Consider the following 19,173-nt stretch of genomic DNA (forward strand, 5'->3'; position numbering starts at 1 on the left):
AAACTGTAGACTTACTCATAAACAGTGGTCCAACTGTTCTCATCACTCTTAGTTGCTAGGAGACCAGTGTTGCCATGGTAAGTGATGTGGGCGATGTCATGGCCTTGGGCTGATACCTTTCTCAGTGTTCCACTGTTGCTAAGAGACAGCCAGTACACCTGTCCGCCAGGTAGTGCCAGCCAGAGAGGCACACCATGAGCATCTCTCCTCACTTGAAGCCCATGGCCATCGCGGCACGTCAGTCCAGACAGCTGGCCGTCTGAGCCATATGAGAAGTTGTACAGGTAGTGACCAGTGATCAGGTGTTTGGTGAACATGTGGGAGCCATTCTGTTGTGAAAAGAAGAGACAGACAGGGTTTGCCAGGATAGGGGATACAGCAGCTGCTTGTAAATCCCTTGATAACCTTGACTGTCTTTTTTTCTAACTTCTTTAGAAAAACTACTGCTTCAAAGTACTAATGCTGGCCTTGTTCCTAATGAAATTTCAAGTTATTTCAAAGTCACAGACACATTTCCAAAGTCAGAATAAAGTCACAAGAGTTTTGCCTGGTTGGAGCATGTTCCCATGATTGTGGTCATTTGGTGTAAGGTGGTCCTTGGCAAAATAAAATCAAACGTGTTAAATATAATCCCAGTACTTTAGTCCTGTTTAAGGCATATTGTTTGGTTACCACTGTCAACTAACAGGAGTGGGTTCCCCAGCACCAAATAAGAAACTGCAAACAAATGAAGAACACGTGGTACTCCTGTACTCTGGAAAAAAGAGGAGGAACCGGGGGAGTTGTGGACGGGAGAAAAACGCCTCCCTATTGTTCCTATTTTGAAGATATTTTTAAGTCTTCTTGTTATATAAGACATGAGTAAATATTAATTTTGAAACTAAAAACTTAAATTAAATTTGGCAAATAAAAACCTCTAGAATATTCAAGAGACTTTCATTAAACATAAGATGAGGCGTCAAATCCAGGAACAGCAATTACTTATCAAACTTAGTGTTGGATCAACATTAGGTTATGCCTATGTGCCAGTGAATAAGAGATAAAATTTGATTTGGCATATAAAATTTGGTCCCTGCTGAGAGCAAAAAGTAAGCAATTTCAAATATAACATCAGTCTTACTTGGCTTATTTCACACTGGTAAATTAAAACATCAATGATTCATTATTTCTTAAAGTTACAGAGTCAACACATGAATACAAATATATGAACTCTTGTCAACTTTTGACCTCAAATAAAAAGGGTGCCTTTGGTTGTATGAGGCAATTTATTAAGACAGCTTCTCAGCAGTTCATGTTGCTTTTCACAAGCATTTAGGATCACATTTAGCCTTATATTTTGTTAGCTTCTCAGGCATTAGCATCACATTTTTTTTTATAAATCAGATTAAGCCTTACACATTGTTTAGCTACTTAGTTGTTAGTTTCTCATTTTGCCAGCTTATCAACAGTTAGCATCACATTTAGCCTTACATTTTGTTAGCTTATCAGCAGTTAGCATCCCGTTTAACCTTACATTTTGTTAGCTTCTGAGCAGTTAGCTTCACGTTAAGCCTTACATTTTTTTTTTTTTAGCTCCTGAGCAGTTAGTATCACATTTAGCCGTACATTTGGTTAGCTTCTCAGCAGTTAGTTTCACACTGAACCTAACATTTTATTAGTTTCTTGTTTAGTTTCCAATTTTGTTAGCCTCTCAGCTGTTAGCATCACTTTTTTTTATCATGTAACCAGCTTTCATTCTGTAAGTTCTCAGCAGCTAATATAACATTTAGCCTTCGATCTTGCAAGCCTCGAAGCAGTGTCACATTTAGCCATAAATTTTGCTTACCTTCTCAGTTGTTAGCGTCACATTTAGCCTTACATTTTGTTAGCTCATCAGCAGTTAGCATCCCATTAAGCCTGACACGTTGATTAGCTTCTCAGCAGTTAGCGTCCCATTTACATTTTGTTAGCTTCTAAGCAGTGAGTTTCACGTTAAGCCTCACTTTTTTTTTTTAATCATGTAACCACCTCTACAATTTGTCACCTTCTTAGCTGTATCACATTTAGCCGTACATCTCATCAGCGTCTCAGCGGTAAGTTAAGTTTTTATCACTTCAAAAAGCCAGCCTGAAATTTTGTTAGTTTCCCAACTGTTAGCATCACTTTTTAAAAAATTATGTTAGCCTTACATTCTAAGCTGTTAGTATCACATTTAACCTTTAACCTTACATTTTATGAACTTCTTAGCTTTGAGAGTCACATTAAACCTTACGTTTTGTTAGCTACTTTGTAGTTAGTGTCACCTTTAACCTTACATTTTATGGGCTTCTTAGCATTGAGAGTCACATTTAACCTTACATTTTGGTAGCTTCCAAGCAGTTAGTGTTGCATTTAACCTTAATTTTTTGTTAGCTCCTCAGTCGATAGCACTTTTTTTTTTTTTTTAAATATGTAACAAGCTTATATTTTGTTTAGCTTCTTAGCAGTAAGTATCACATTTAGCTTGACATTTTATTAGCTTTACACCAGTTAGTGTTACATTTAGCCTTACCTATCATTAACTTCTCAGCAGTTAGCATCACTTTTTTATTTGTCATGTTGACAGCCTTTCATTCAGTATCACATTTAGCCTTTCATTTTGTTAGCCTCTCAGGAGGTTAGCTCACATTTATCCTTACGTTTTGTTAGCTTCTCAGCAGCTAGTATCACATTTGCCTTAAATTTTGTTAGCTTCTCAGACATCATTCTGATTTAAAATGAAATACTGTCTAGGTTTTTACCACACAACTACAAATCCGTATCCTTATGGCAAGACTCAGTCACGGTGTACCTGGTTGAAAAGGTAAAGCTCCTGGTCCAGTGGGGAGCTGATCTCCACTAGTCCTGCTGGGCTGGGCTGAGGCTGGTTGGGGCTGACAGCTCTAATCCGGATGTTGCCCAGATCAGCAATATACAGGGTGCCATTGGGGGCTACTGCTAGAGAGGAGGGGGCTTTGAGACGAGCATCACGGGCATAGCCTCCATCCCCTGATAAGAAAGACAAGAAGACTTTATTAAAATGAGGAGGAACCCTTTATCACCAATAAGCAGAAGGGAAGACACCCTCAGTTCTAGATAAACTGAGAGAGACAATTTATTCTTTGGAAAAAGTCACAACTGGTACACACAAGCTTTGCAAAACACAAAGTTCCCATGGCGCCGCTTAACTGTTTATCAGTTCAGCTCAGGATTTGGACTTCTTTGGATACCATAGCATCCCAATGGAGTTGATATGACCACCTTGATAGTGACCTCAGCCTTATCAGACAGTGATAGTAGGTGGCTGAATGCATTCACATGTCTTTGGTAGCACAGCAGGAGAATACCCGGGTGAAGCCCTTTAGATGCTGTCAGCAGTAGGCCTTGGGCCTCTGATGGGTCTTTGCTGGCAGCAGGGTGGCAGTTTATCTCTTGACAGCATGCACATTATGTTTGTGTGTATGTTTTTGTGCATGTGCGAGTTCATGTCTGTTTGTATTTGCTGGCGTGCGCTCACATGTTCAAAGGCACAGTGAGTGTCTACGTTGAAGGGATGGAAACGGAAAGCCTCTGAAGAGAGTAATCATCTGTTAACAGCAAGACATGATTGAAAATATGCAAAGTACAACCCAAGAAATAGGAATGGTTACAGCCCATTGGCTTGTGGCATGGGAGAGACACTTCCCTCCATTTTGAATAGAAAAGAGGCTGATTTTTATAAGCAGAATTAAATGATAAAATCACATCCTCTGACACTTACAATGAAAGCATGGACTAAGTGTCAAAAGAACATCTGCTTATTTGTTTGGCCCTTTCCGTCTTCCCTTTATTACATTTCAGGTGCCCTTCCATGATATACCAACCAGTTAAAACCTGTAGCAGTGAGAGGGGAGCTTTTCCATTGCTTGTTATTTGAAAGGATTTGAAAGGATTTTTTTTTTTCTCAAGCTGGTTTCAACTGAAATTTAGCTGGAGGTTTTTTTTCCCTGCACTGAAGGATCCTCTACATGAATACAAATACAAATACATCCCCTAGTGCCCACACACTAGCACATTTAAATAACATTCACTTACCTTTTCATTGCAACATTGGAGATAGTAATTTTCTTTCTATTTATTGTTGTTGCATACATAAACATTATTACATATATTTTTTATTATTATTTTTCAAGAAGAGGGAAAAATGGCCCTCTGCAGATATTAAAATTCCATCTTGGTTAAATAATTTAGACACTTCATAAAAAGAGAAGAAAACAGGGACGGAGACAGACAAGAGAGGAAACGTTCCTCTAAAGCTTGACTTATAAACTATGACTGTTTCAATTCATTTAGCCTTTAACAAAACTTAAAAACATTCCTGCTTTAAAGTTTGAAATGATATTTAATGATTTTTCAGTGCAGCTACATGTTGTTTAGAGCTTTTAAACCTAATCTAATACATGCATTACTTGATTACATTGCCTATGAAAAGTATTCACCTCCTTGGATGTTTTACCCTTTTTTGGTTTTACAAAGTACTGCCAATTAAACAAAACTGTATAAAGTAAAGTAAGTGATTGCATCACCATTCAACCCCTTTAAAGTGACTGAACTAACTACAGCCTTACAGTCTTACGATTAGTGCATCAGGATCACTTAAGTGCAGTGACTGTGGTATAAAGACACCTTTGTCTGGAAGGCCTAGTCACTGGTTAATCAATATTCCTGGCTACCATTACACCATAAAGTCAAAAGAACACTCCAAGCGACTCAGAGAAAAGGTGACTGAAAAGTATAAGTCAGGAGATGGATACAAAAAAATTCCAAGGCCCAGAACATCCCCTGGAGTTAAGTTAATTCCATCATCAAGAAATGTAAGGAATATGGCACATGTGTAAATCTGCTTAGATCAGGCCGTCCTCACAAACTGAGCCACCGTGCAAGAAGAAGACTAGTGAGAGAGGCCACTAAGACACCTATGACTACTCTGAAGGAGTTACAAGCTTCATCAGCTGAGATAGGAGAGACTCTTAATACAACAACAGTATCCTGGGTTCTTCACCTATCAAAGCTTTATGAGATAATCGCAAATAGGAAGCCACTGTTTAAGAACATTTGGACTAGAGTTCTCCAAAAGGCATTTGGGGGACTCCATGATAAAGTGGAAGAAAGTTCATTGGTCTGATGGGACCAAAATGGTGCTTTTTGGCTATCAGACAAGGCGCCGTGTTTGGCAGGGACCAAACACTGCACATCACCACTAATGCACCATCCCCACTGTGAAGCACAGTGGTGGCAGCATCATGCTGTGGGGATGCTTCTCGGCAGCCAGCCCTGGTAGGGCTGAAAAGTTAGAGGGTAAAATAATTGCGGCCAAATATTGCAAAATGCTGGAGGACAATCTTACTCAGTCTGCAAGAGAACTATGGCTTGGGAGAAGATTTATTTTCCAGCAAGACAATGACCCGAAGCATACAGCGAAAGCTACACACAAATAGTTCAACTACAAGAAGGTGAATGTTCTGGAGTGGCCGAGTCAAAGCCCAGACCCCGATCCAAAAAAGAATTTGTGGCTTGACTTGAAGAGGGTTTTTCAAGCCAGATCCCTGTGCAACCTGACAGAGCTTGAGCAGTTTAGCAAAGAAGAACGGAGTAAAATTTAAGTGTACAGATGTGCAAGCCTGATTGGGACATATTCACACAGACTCAGTGCTGTAATTGCAGTCAGAGGTGCATCTACTAATTCTGACTTGAAGGGGGTAAATATTTATGCAGTCACTTATTTGACCTTACTAATTTTTATTTTATTAACATTACTTTGCAGAAATCTGTTTTCACTTTGACATTTAAGAGTTTTTGGGTGAAAACAGCCAAATTATATTGACCACGATTCATTTAAAAAAATCATTAAAAGGGTCAAAAAATCCAAGGAGATGATTACTTTTTAAAGGCGCTGTACTTACTGCATGAATGTGTGTGTTTGTGTGTGTCTGATGACCCACCAGAAAAGCAGTCACAGTTGGGGTCTATCTTACAGTCACAGTCTGTGGGGGCTCCAGAGATTACAGATATCTCCCCGTTGGTCGACACCTGTGAAGTATTAAAAAAACACTGTCAAAATAAGCTACAGAGAGCGGCGTCAGATTATTGTCCAAGAGAAGATAATGTTCAACAACAGCCTTTTTCTCTTATCTCTACAACAAACAAGATAATGATGGCGTTTTACAAAAAAAAAGGAAGCTTGAAATAAAAAAATAAAGATATTTACATGAAAGAGGAAGAAGATGAGAGCAGTCTAGTTGGCTGCGTACATGTATCTGTACTTCAAAACAAACATTTGCAGATTGTATCTCAGAAACCTTTTTAATTTTAGAAAATAAAAGAACTGTAGATCATCAGCGTATGAGAACATTTCCTTTTTTGGTCTAACTGGAGCATTGTTGACAGATTATGAGTCTTTGCGAATTGATATCAATTACGTTCTGAGAGCCTGAAAAAATAAAAGTCAAAGCTGGTTCACCCACACTTTGACTTTGATTGATCTTGGCTGGTAGTTGCTTCAAAAAGAGGCATGCATTATTGGATGACAGAGATGATTGAGGTAGAGCTCTTTAGGATGTGATTAGAATGTGATTTGCAGTGTATTTCATAAAGCTTTTCTATATTCTGATTATTGAATTATTTGGCATATTTGCCCTCTTGCAGAGAGAAAGAATACTCCTCTGATAGCACCTCTAAAGCTCATTAATCAGCATGTTGCATCTGTTTAATCCATGGAGTAAACGACTGCTATAAACAAGATTTAACTTGTTAATTTGTAAGCTTCAGAGGCGCTGGTGGCAGATTTTAAAACCATTAGATAAAGTCAAGAATGTTGTTTTCATTTGCTTTCATTGTAGCGCTACACCTAAAGACTTAGCTGCTGGTGTTAGTTTCACATTGAGTGTAAAGGCACAAGTTAGGGATCAGTCTGACAGGCTTGCTTTTAAAAAGTTCCAACTTGATCAAATCAGTCAGTGTCTATCAAGCATACAGGGTAGAAAATCAGTTGTACTTTTCCAAAAAAATGGGAACATTTAGCTCAATTTTAGGCTTCAAGAGCGGAACTAGAAGGACAACATTAGTCCTCGTGGATGTGGAAGCAGTTCTGAGGTCTGCTGTAGGAGAAGCATACTTTGACTTCCCTGAGGTCATAAAGCATAAATGCAAACTAACAACCATCTCTGTGAGAGAAATTGATTGCATTTAAAGTCTTGTTTCTTGTAATCAATGAAAGCACTCTAAAATATGCCCCTTTCACAGAAAAGAAGTTATTGCAATTTGCTCTTTATTGAAAACAAACACAGCAAAAGCAGAGCTAATTTGGAGCATAATTATTGTAATTTTAAAGCAAATCAAAGCTCTAATACCATGCATATTAGACACATTCCCTGCCTCTATCCATGATTAAACATAAAATTCAGACCATATTGGTTAAGCTTGTGTGGTCCTTCATGTTTTGTCTGAATGTTTCTGGTGTTTGTAATAGACAAGACGTGGCTGCACCATGACAGCAGACTAGAAACAGTGCCAAAGCAGAGCCTAAATACTTATTGCAGCCAAGGCACATTCATATTTAACAGGGCTCATAAAACTGAAGGAAAACAGACATCCAGACTAAACAGTACAGGATTCAACTGGTTTCAGCCTTTAAAGATGAAATGTACTGGTTAATTTGAGTGTCATTTTCAATCACTTTAAAAATGTTTTATCAGCGAGTACCTGAGCGCAGCTAGTTTGTCTTACAAGTGACACAAATTTTCTGAATAATTTAGTCCTTTCTGCAACTCATTGTGTCTGTATCAGCTTGTCAGGTTCTTAAATGTGTTGATAACACATCAAACCACTGACAAAGTCTGCAGCACATCATCATTAATTCTATTTTACAGTTAAATGTCATAAAAGAACTGATTCAGTCATTCTCAAAGCTGGATTTCTACTTGTTGCTGGGGATGTGAGTGGGAATGCTCTTAAAACTCTCATGTCCTGTTGTCAAGCAGCAGGATTTTTCAAGTTGTAGTTTGATTTTCTGGGTGAATGATTCTGAGATGAAAGACAAATGTGAACCCTGAAGTAACAAACATAAAACAGATGTGACAAATACAGAAAAAAAGTTGTTTTTTCTTTGTTTTTATTGCCCTATCCAACATGGCTACTCGATCTCCATCAACACGGCAGCCGAGGCTTTTATGTTCCCGTCTGCCTCCACATAGACTCAGCATCATGCTGTGGACCACAAAGAGGCTATTGATTTAGTTCAGCAGGCTATTTCTTTTTAGTACTGGTGCCCAAATGCAGTGGGGTCTTATGATAGCATGCTGCTAGCTAATGGAGCTAACGGTCAACACATTTTTCTTGTTTCAGAGATGACACCAAGCTTGTGTTTCTTTACTTATTGATTTATCAAATTTTTGTCTGCAATGTGTAAGAGGTAGAACATTTTGCTGCTGCACATCTGTGACCACAGCAAACAACCCAACCACAGAGGGACCTGTGATGTAAAATTGTAAGGGTAAAATGGTGTCATAAAGCTAGATGGATTGCTGGTGTCAACTGTCAACTGAGGTGTCTCTTCCTGTTTGTCAGTTTTGTGAGAAATATAGAAAAGATTCTTGCAAGCATTGCTGCTCTGTGATCATTCACAGAGACTTGCAGGAGTTTGGCACCTGCCCAGAATTTAGTAAGAGGGACACAAATGTGGGTCACATAGGGCAGTGATCATCAACTGGCAGCCCGAGGGCCACATCAGGCCCCCACATCCTCCCATCTGGCCCCTAGAGCATCAGTGAATTCAGAACATGTGCAGAGGAAAAGATATGCCCTGTTTTTTTTTTTTTTTTTAAATAAGCTCCCAGCAATCATCAAAACAACTCCAAAAACAGTTTCATCAAGATAAAGTTGTTTCATCCATTTTTTCTTTCTGAAAACTACCTGTCAGCCGTTACTAGCAAATACAATGCATGTTAAACATCAGTTTATTAGTCCATTCCTGGTAAGACTGTCATTTTAAATGTTAACTTTGGCCTCGGGAATATTCAGCTAAAGTAACACAATTGCCCCCTTGTGGATGGTTGTGATAAACATGACTGATCTCACTGTAAGCGGCCAAACATTACATAGATTTGAAAGAAAATTAAAATATTTAAACAAAAATATGTTATATACTGGAACAAGCTGGCCCTTGTCCAAATGTAGTTAATGACCCCTGAGTCGGAGTTGGGATAGTGCTTTACTGAGGAATCTGTCAGTGAACTCAGATGTTTTTGTAACAACAACATAACATGATATTTTTGCAGTTATATAGTTCGATTTTCATAAAAGTACATTTTTGTTTGCATGTAGAAGAAAACTGCTTAAGCGTCTTCACTATTTCACACCTGGGGCGGCATACTAGACAGTTTTTACTGTAAATAAATATCCCCTCTATCTTGCAATTTTAGAACAAAGGAACAAGAACATTATGATGAAACGTCAGTTTAACTGTGCTGTAATGTATGCATTGAAACAGCAGTGGATAAAAGAAAAACCTTGAAAATTCACACGCAGATGTATTGAGGAGCAGACCATGATCACATACGTGAGATTTGAAGCAAGTCAGTGGTGCATGTGAGAACAATGACAACAATGACACTGAAATGTTCCTTTGTTTACAGCCAGCGGTTATTCCAGTAAACCTGCCAGTGTAACAGGAAGAGACACCTGATCTGAGACACCACGTCTGAGACACCATCACTCTCAGAAAGGAATTGCAGTTATTTTCCAAATCTAGTGTTGTATATGAGAACAATGACAGCTTCCTGTGTGATGTCGTGACATTTAAACATTTATCATCACCAGCCAGCGATCCTTCCGTTAAACCTGTCAGGAAGTTATTGTGGCTAGTTTGTCAAACTCTGAGCTTGATATATTCAACAAATTGAGAGGAATAATGAATGGCCACATTTTGCACCTTCCTGTTGCTGGTGAGCGTGCTAATATGACCATGCATGTCTGACAGCCACACTTACAGATCATTAATCTGAGACACCGTGAATCTCAGAGAGAAAGCTGTTATTTGCCAGTACAACAGCATTTCCAGGTTTAGTTTCAACTTTCTTCATAAACAAAGTCTGGCAGTTACGTTCATGAAATAACCACACAGCAAACATTTCAGACCAGGAAACTTTTCAGAAATAAAAGAGAGAAAATGGCCAAAGGTCAAATCTGGGATTACTTCATGTATAGACCAATTTTAGAAGTAGTTTGAAGAACAGTGGCCTGCTTTAGCTATGCTAGCTACGTAAGTTTACTACATAAGTCAGTGTAGCTAACTTAGCAACATGAGCTTTAGCAAATTTAGGTGAAGCTAATTTAGCTACAGAGATAACATCTAAACTGCTTGCATAGCTGCTTTGCGAGCTTGGCTTTAGCTCTGTTAGCTACTTAGCTCCGTTATCTATAGCTAAGTTAGCTTTAGCAGCATGAGCTGTAGGAAACATAGCTAAAGCTATCTTAGCTACACAGATAACAATGATACGTAGCTTACATAGCTGCTTTGTGGGTTTTAGTTTAGCTACACAGCTCTGTTAGCTAAGTAGCTTATACAGCTAATGGTCCAATGGAAGCTTTGCTTGCTGCATTAAAATGTTTTCATGGAGGTAAAGCTTTTTTCCTTGAAGCAGACTGTTTGTAGAACGTTTTGTAGGTTTTGCAGGTCAGGTTTTAACCTTTTAACTTTTGGTACCTTCACCCTCACCCTAACCCTAAACAGAAGATTAATTCAGAAGATTAATTCGATTTTATTCAGGAAGTTTTAGCAGGTATTTCTGTTCTGAGAAATACAACGTCTCAGATGGATGGTCTGCGAGAGCAGCCGTCAGAGATGAACGGTCTGCAGCCTAAGCATGCTCAATCAAAGGAATATAGGCCTAGTATTGCATGAAAAATTAGAAGAGCCCAGAAAAAAGCAAACAGAGCTTACTTACACTTTTGGTCATTTAGCACAAATTAGATAAGAATTATTTTGAAATAAGAAGAAAATAGCTGACTTCCTGTTGAGCTGTGTCCAAGAGGCTTTTTTGTAGATCTTGTCATGATGCATATGCCCACCAGCTTTAAATATCCTAGGTAGAAGGTGATGCAGGGGTGGATTATTTGAAATTCTGAAGGGGGTTCTACTCAGTGGTGAATCCACACACCTGTCTAAATCAATCAATTCTTGCATTTCAAAAGAGTCCTCGCTCCGAGGTCAGTGCTAAGGCCCTAATAATCCATGTCTAAAATAGAATGAGAGGAGCTATGGGATTTGGAGTGACAGTGTGACCTGTTGGATACGGTTGATGCGCCTCTCATCAGTCTCAGCGATGAAAAGTGTTCCCAGGTGGGACAGGGCGATGGCCTTGGCAGCCTCCAGGGTAGCACGCACCGCTGCCCACCTCACCAGGTGGTGGTCAATGCCTGGTACCTGGCAGTGGATAGGTCGGCCTGCCACAATCCGAACCTGAAGACCTTCAGAGACCTGATGAATAAAAGAAAAATGATACGATCACATATGCGCTACTGTGCACAAATTAAAGCTGCCAGCACTTCCTGTTTTTCTCAACAGATCAGCTCTGAACAACATAACTCTGTTTATCCAGCATTTCAAACATCACCTTTACTAAACCTGCCTCACTTAATGATTCATTAGGTTTTACAAGAAAAACACTCCAATTAAAATCATTAATTTGCAGAGCAACTGCTTAAATAATGAGCAAAACATAAGTGACTTTTTTCTTTAAAATAATTATTGCAGGGATTGTTTATAGCATGTTGTTTTTCCTTTCTTTTATTTGAACAGCCAGACTCGCTCTTAATGCACCTGAAGTGACAGCGCTGCAATTTATGAGAAATATTTCATTACTTTCTTCCTGTACAGTGAAAACACCTGTCAAAAAACAAAGAAAAATAAAACAAGAGTTTGAATGGGGAAAAGGTTTAGAGTTCATCGCCATCAAACACACTTCTAAGAGCGATTTCTTACCTGTAGAACGATGTTGTTGTCCAGGATGTACAGGGAGTTGTCCAGCGGGTTGATGGCAAGGTCTGTGGGCCACTCCAGACGCACCTACGGAGGGATACACACATATATACTCAGGCCATACATGGAGAGTAACTGTATTTCTATAAATAAAATTAGATCAAAAGAACAAGAAAGCCTTGAGGGGAATCGCCCACAAGTCTCAGTAACAGGTGATACAAATAATATCTCCTTAATAACATAGCATTAGGCCCTCTGACCCTCCCTGTGCATGCAAAGGTCAGCGGTGGGCAGGGAGCCTTCCCAGTATTTATTCAAGATTCACATCAGCTCGCCTCGGCACCGTTCCAAATGTCAGCCAATAACCATGATCGCCGCCGGCTCAAATAGCATACCCTGCCTGCTCACACTGTGGGGGTCAAAACCAGACAAACCTACACTAGCACACTGCCACCCACTCTCCTGTCTATCTCACACAAACAAACACTCAGACTGTGAGCTATTGAGATGAGGCGGTGTGTCTGTGGGATCAGTGAGGTGATTGATGACTCCGAGGGTGGATTGGTAAATAAATGGATCATGTTAAATTGCCACTGACATGTCCAATTATAGGCTCTGTCAAATGAGAGAGAAGAGGGTTCACTTTGAAATCCCATTTTAAGAGGTGGAGAGATTCATCAAGCAGGGCTCAGTCTGTCCTTAGTCAAAGAGGACACGCATCAAATCTCTCCTGCTCATGATATTGAACTCTGCAGTGATGACAGGCAATCACTTTTACAAGTTAAGATGAACTGTGCACAGAAACTGAATCAAAGTCAAACTGGAACAAACATAAAATGTTGCGAAGAAATCAATATATAGATTTGTGGTGTTTGTTTTTGAACTTTTGTACTGCCTCTTAAATTGGTGTAGAGGCAAGAATTTCGGGTAAACCGAGGACAAGGGGCCTCATTCACCAACTGCTCTTGAGAAGAAATTTGTTCTTCAGATCCCAACATTCTGTCTTCAAAATTCTAAGAAGACTTAAAAGCACACTCACGCACATTTGAGTGCTGCTTTGACATGGTTAAATAATCCATTTTGCACTAATGTCTGTTTTTTAAATCTTTTTAATAGATGACCACATAGAGTTTTCTAAATAATCGCCAACAGTTGTGTTTCTTCGATCTTAGGTAGGTCAAAGTTGTGATTGCAATTAAATTTCAATTAACCGTGCAGCTCTACTTTATTGTCTACTGTTTCTGACTCGTGTGTGCAAATACATGCCATTTAAAACACATGGAGCTCCCTCCTCCACCCCAGCTACCTCCTTTCAGTTCATCAGCATCTAGTTAGGAAAGGGTATCATTTTGGGTTTTTCTGATACTGGTGCTACATTGATAATTTTTATATGATGCTGTTGCTTCAACAGAGCCTCAATCAATACTTTTAAGAGGAAAAAAAGTGTTTTGAAGGTCAGCAGGAGACTAGAAGCTGTCCGGGTATCGTAAATGATTCACAGAAATATCTTTATAAGATGCCAGTTGAATACGGGATAAGTAAGAGGAAACTGGTGCAACTTAACACATAAATCACACAAATTCCATCAGGATTTTCTTGCCTTTCATTTGGGCTAGCGGGGTATGAAGATGAAGTCTCGATATCTGTGGTGCAATTCAGTCCGGTAGAAATCTGATGTGTTGGTATCGGTACCAGATTTCGATACTCATCCCTACATCTAGTCCAGATCTCTCACAAGTCTTCTGCTCTTCCTGCTTATTCTGTCTCCTCCTCCAAGCCACCCTCCAAGCCATGGGTCCTAGTCCAGCTTCTCAAAAGTGTACTCCTTATCTGCTCCTGCATCATCAAGATCACCACTAGTGTCTAGACTCCATAGGGGGGTATCTTATTCCTGCAGCTTGCCTCACTATCACTGCAAGTACATGAAGTCATTACGATGGAGTCTCACAGCCAAATACTTTGAAAATTTCTCTTCCATCAAAATTTGAAACATAAATTATTGTAAAACTCGTATTAAGTCTGTCCTGATTGAGTGATACACTCAAACACACTGGTACAAGTCTTTAAACCAAAAGCTGAAGCCATCACTTGGTTATTCATTCTGCATAAATTACTGCAGTGATGTTTGCCTCGCTTTGGTTTTTATGCTTTCATCAATACTGATGCCACATTGAGGTCACATAAGTTATAAAAGCAAACACAGATAGATAGATGTGAAAGGATGAGATCAATCAGGCTGCAGATGTCAATAACTGACAAAGGGATAGTGAGGAAACATGGGCCCCTTTAGGACATATAAGATCACCTTCGGGGATTCACCTGGGCTGAACACACATATTCACACACACCGACATGCACATACACAAGCACTTGAATCCCTATGTGTGGGCAGAGATCACTCCATAGAGCCAGCACTTCATCTATAATTCATCTTGTGCTCTAATAGGCCTGATATAAGTCAGCAGCGTGATCTGAAGGCTGGCTGATCAAATCTGTGCAGAAGCTGTCTTTGGTCTTCTCTACACTCTCTCTCATGCACACAGAAGCACACACAGAAACCTTTAAAAGGGAAGATGCTTGGAGGATGATGGGTTATTCAGATTGACAAAAATGTTCATTTTGATTCATTTCCATATTGATTTATCATTGCAGTTAAACAACATGCATGCTCAGGTTGTTTGTTTCTAAAATGTATGAATGAAACCCAGTTCAGTAAAGAACTTGGGGCTCTGGCTTGCTTTCAGTCTTTCAGATTCGACTGCTTCCATTAGCTTACCTGGCTGATGTCCATGCGTGCATCACAGCTCAGCGGCTGAGTCGACATCAGTCCGTTTGAGCCAATCACAGTGGAGAGCAACCCCTTCTCATTAATCTTCTGAATGGTGGTGCCATCCACGAAGTAGACAACACCTCTTTTATCCACTGCAATACCTGGATGGGGAGAGGGAGAGAGGCAGAATGAGCTTTGGGAGATGACAGAGAGCGAGCTGGGGTGAGGGAACCAAAAGGAAAGAGGTGAAAACAGGAGAGAGTGGTGAGTAAGAGAGAGAAGTGGAAAGAGGAGAGGGCTTCGGAGAGGCATCCAACTCAGTTAGACATTCAGCTCAGCAAGCGGCTGTCTTATCAAAGGCACTGCACCACAGAAATGTAATTATATTTCCATTCCCAAGCCCACTAAAGGGATTAGAACAATACAACTGGAGGAAGAAGTTATTTGTCACATTAGATGTGAGCGGGTTGCAGCAGTGAACTTTTGACATTAGACTCCAGCAAACGTGCGTTATAAATGTGCCTACATGTAACAAGAACACATGTGCTGTATTTGCACCGCACATTTGAAAACAAGCTTTGTCAGTGTGTTTTGCTATGAGCAGCATATACTTGAACTCTCCTTGCTGTAGAGCGCTGCAGTAGCTGGTGAGCGGGCTTGGAGGAGGAGAGGTAAGTCCAGGTATTAAAGGTCAGGGCAGACAATGAATTATCTGTTATGGATGAAGAGCGACCTTCATCCCCAGCTCATCTCCATACAGAAAAGAGCCCTTTGACTCAACTCCTCCAGCAATAATATACCACAACTCAACCCTCACCTCTCATAACGTATGCCACCAATTCTCCTTGATTGCTTTCACTTAGTATCTTTGACAATAAGCCATATTTCAGTATACCAGCCTGCTGGCTCAAAAGCCTGCAACTCTCTTTGCCATTTAGAAATACATTTTATTTATGGTTTATCATAAAGCCATGTCAAGTATAGGATTATTTCTCTTATCTCAAGAATGGCACAAAGGATTTACTGGAGACAAATACATACTCATATTTACCTAAGCCATAATCATGCACAGAAACAAGCGGTGCTACACAATATCCAATAGACCATAAAGAAAACTGAGAATAATAGCACATCAAAAGGGAATGGAAGATTTGTGCAATCTTAAAAGCTTCACAGGTACACCTTCGACTTGCCTTCATTAAATTTACTTGTTCAACTGCTCATTAGTGCAAATATCTTTAAGCTAATCACATAGTGGGGGGTCAAATGTTAGTTAGCTTCTAGTGTTTGCATACCTTAGCAATGGGAGAGTTAAATTTATTACAGAACATTGCCGTCTTGTTTGATCTCCTACGTTCTTTTGTTTATGTGATTCTCTTTGTTTATATGGTTGTTTTGTGTTAGAGGGGTGTCTCTCTCACTGCAGGCTAGTTGGTGAGGGCAGAAGCTCTGGGCAGTCAGAGGTGCAGCTTCCAGAGTGGTAACCTGGCTCCTTTGCAGACAAGATCTCCTCTTAATCCCCTCATGTTGAACGTTCAGATGCCAGAGTATACTACAGCTTCCATTGTGGGAACCTGGATCTTTTGCAGTCAAGATCTCCTTTTAATTACCTCATGTTGAATCTTTGGACGCCAAAGTATACTACAGCTTCCAGTGTGGTAACCTGGATCTTATGCAATCAAAATCTCCTCTTAATCCACTCATGTTGAACGTTCAGATGCCAGAGTATACTACAGCTTCCAGTGTGGTAACCTAACTCCTCTCCAACCTTTGAATCTAGAGATTTCACCAGTGATTTTTCAGTTTTTTTTTCAACCTTATCAAACTCCTTTTTGTTTTTGTCCTTTGCAGTGCCTGTTTTTTTTGCCAGCGCTTCTGCCAACCACCAGCCAGTACACTCATAGTCATTTGCACAACTGTTCTTGTGAAACAAACCCATTCAACCTTATGAACTTGTTTGTGTTCTGTTCCAGAGTCTGTTCCCATTTTTGTCAGCACAATATGTCTAATACTTATATATGGCAAAAAAATACCATTCATCTACAGGTGAAAAGGCAGCAGAAAAATAGTTATCTATTTAGAGGAAAATGTAGCTCTATATAAGGACAAAAAATCTATCTAGTGTTTAGATATAGCAAGGCAGAAAGTGTTCAACATTTTCTATCTGAAGAAAAGCATTCTTTATGCTGAATAGGCAGCGTTCCTATAAGGGCTGAACAATTAGTGAAAATAACCTAATTGCTTATTTTACCCGCCAAAATTGCTATTACAATATACTATGTGATTAATTTTCAAGTTCCTCATCTTGTGTATTTCTCCACAAACAAGCAATAAATTGTTCTATATAATAACAAACACAATAGTTAGACTTAACAAAGGCAGAACAATCCTGGAAAAAATATCTAACTGCAATTATTTGACTGTTTGCAAATTCAGTACAAATTGTTTTAATGAAGGGATTGATGGTTTTGTCTTTCTACTCTAATACATGTTTAAGAAGCCCCCATCTAAACCGAAACGTTGTGTGTTTCAATAAATATTTGCAAAAAAGCTAGCTTCATCAAACTTTTGTAAAACTCTGATGAACCCGTTGCCCATGTAGGTGTGCAGAGAGTTCTTAAATATATTATTTTTAATAAGACAAAAAAGGGGAGTGTTTTTTTTTTTTTTTGCAAATTGTCCTGGAAAAAAATTGACATTGAATTTTTGCATATGTAGCATAAGATCACTGCATCAAAACTGCCAAAAAGCCAGGTTACCACACTGGAAGATGTAGTATACTCAGGCATCTGAAGGTTCAACACAAGGTGATTAAATTGAGTTATTTTGTGATTTTATCTAAATTTCAATTAATTGCTCAGCTCTCGTTTCTATGTGGAAAGAGAAAAAAGCTCTACCTTTGTATGGAAAGCAGCAACAACTCAGTAATTGGTAAACTATATTCTGCATAACTCTGTTTTGAGTACTAATCATGTAGAGTATTTTTATATTGTTCCTTATGGAGTACATTGTCATTATTTAGAATTTAATAAGAACACTTCTGGAGTTAAACCAACTCTACAAACAGAGTAAAGTTCAGTCTGTATAAACTGGGACCAAATGTTTGTTTGTTTTTTCAAGTGCAGTTTTGCTCGATTAAGTGGGAGCAAATTAGGAATGAGTGTCTTTCCCAAGTACACATCAACATGTGACTGCAGGAGCTGGGGATTGAACCCCCAACCTTCCAAATGCAGGTTGACCAACTCTACCTACTGAGCCACAGTCACCACACAAGCTTTTCCTAGATTCATGTTTACTTGTGAAAACTTTATAATGCATTTAATCATTTTGTCTTTTGTTTATTAAAACTGTTTAGTGCAAACTTTAAAAACTATAAAATATTAAATATGCTAACTCAAATTTCAGGGCACAAGGTTATTTCTTCAAATTACTTTTAGTTTAATATTTTCCTTTAATATTTCTGTTCAAACAAGCTGCAGCACAGAAGCCAGAGTAAAACAATGCTTGAAAATTTCCCTTCAAAAGAGTAAACAAATACCATTTGTTTGACTGGGGCATGATTAAAATTCCTGTTAATTAACTTTTTTCCTTTGGAATAAAATGAACCTTTAACCAAGTAATCACCTTTCCCTGCCTGCCTACATCATTCAAAGAGTTCAAGTAGCAGCTATCATAATAGCGGACAATGGGTGACACCATCAGCATGCAGCACACTCCCTTCCTCATTCAACCATCCCGTCTAACTTTTATTCTTGATCTTTCAGTCTTTCTCCTTTTAAACTCTGTCATACTGGATTATATGTGGATGTGCCTGTGCTCACTTCCTGAGCCAAGGATAGAAATCACTGCTGCCCTTTTCCCCAGCCAGCCCTAAGGTCTCATCCTCCTTGACACACTATAGCTCTCTCAACACGTGAATCCATTCAACATGTGCACACACACACACACAGAACAACAACACATGCAAACATGCTGCAACACAAGTAGACTCGCAAACGTCCTCAAAGCGAGCAACCCTGGACCGACCCCGTGAGTCATAAATTGTGCAGGTGGAGGGGGAGGTGTGGGGTGGGCACAGGGAGGGCCAGGGTCAGTGTGTTTCCTCTAGAGGCCAGAAGGTGAACTGCGGAGCTCTCCCTCCAGGCCCCTTCATCATCCCTGTGACACAGACAGATTACACCACCCACACGGCCCCCCCCAACACCTTTCCTCTCCTCTTGTAGCTTTCCCTCGCTCTCTAACTTGATCTCCTGCTCCTTCCACGCTCCTTAGTTTTTTATTGTTGTCCGTTGCTTTGTTTCTATTGCTGCACTCACTCTTTGTTGCCCTGTGTGTTATAAATACTAATCACATCTGTGCCCTTTGAACTTTCAATAATGTCTTGGCTCTA

At 39.5% G+C, this 19,173-nt stretch overlaps 1 protein-coding gene across 1 annotated transcript in view; it reads right to left on the bottom strand.

Annotated features, from left to right (window-relative positions):
* Window positions 1–19,173, bottom strand: part of tenm1 (teneurin transmembrane protein 1) — a 351,544-nt gene that overhangs the window by 21,743 nt on the left and 310,628 nt on the right. Inside the window, exons 23-28 of the mRNA XM_041797861.1 lie at window positions 14,790–14,944; window positions 12,017–12,100; window positions 11,318–11,512; window positions 5,979–6,066; window positions 2,810–3,006; window positions 16–329 (exon numbers count right to left, since the gene is read on the bottom strand). Coding sequence (XP_041653795.1) covers window positions 16–329; window positions 2,810–3,006; window positions 5,979–6,066; window positions 11,318–11,512; window positions 12,017–12,100; window positions 14,790–14,944 — 1,033 coding nt within the window. The remainder of the gene's footprint in view (window positions 1–15; window positions 330–2,809; window positions 3,007–5,978; window positions 6,067–11,317; window positions 11,513–12,016; window positions 12,101–14,789; window positions 14,945–19,173) is intronic.

Source organism: Cheilinus undulatus, linkage group 10 (genome assembly GCF_018320785.1).
Source record: "Cheilinus undulatus linkage group 10, ASM1832078v1, whole genome shotgun sequence".
NCBI lineage: Eukaryota > Metazoa > Chordata > Actinopteri > Labriformes > Labridae > Cheilinus > Cheilinus undulatus.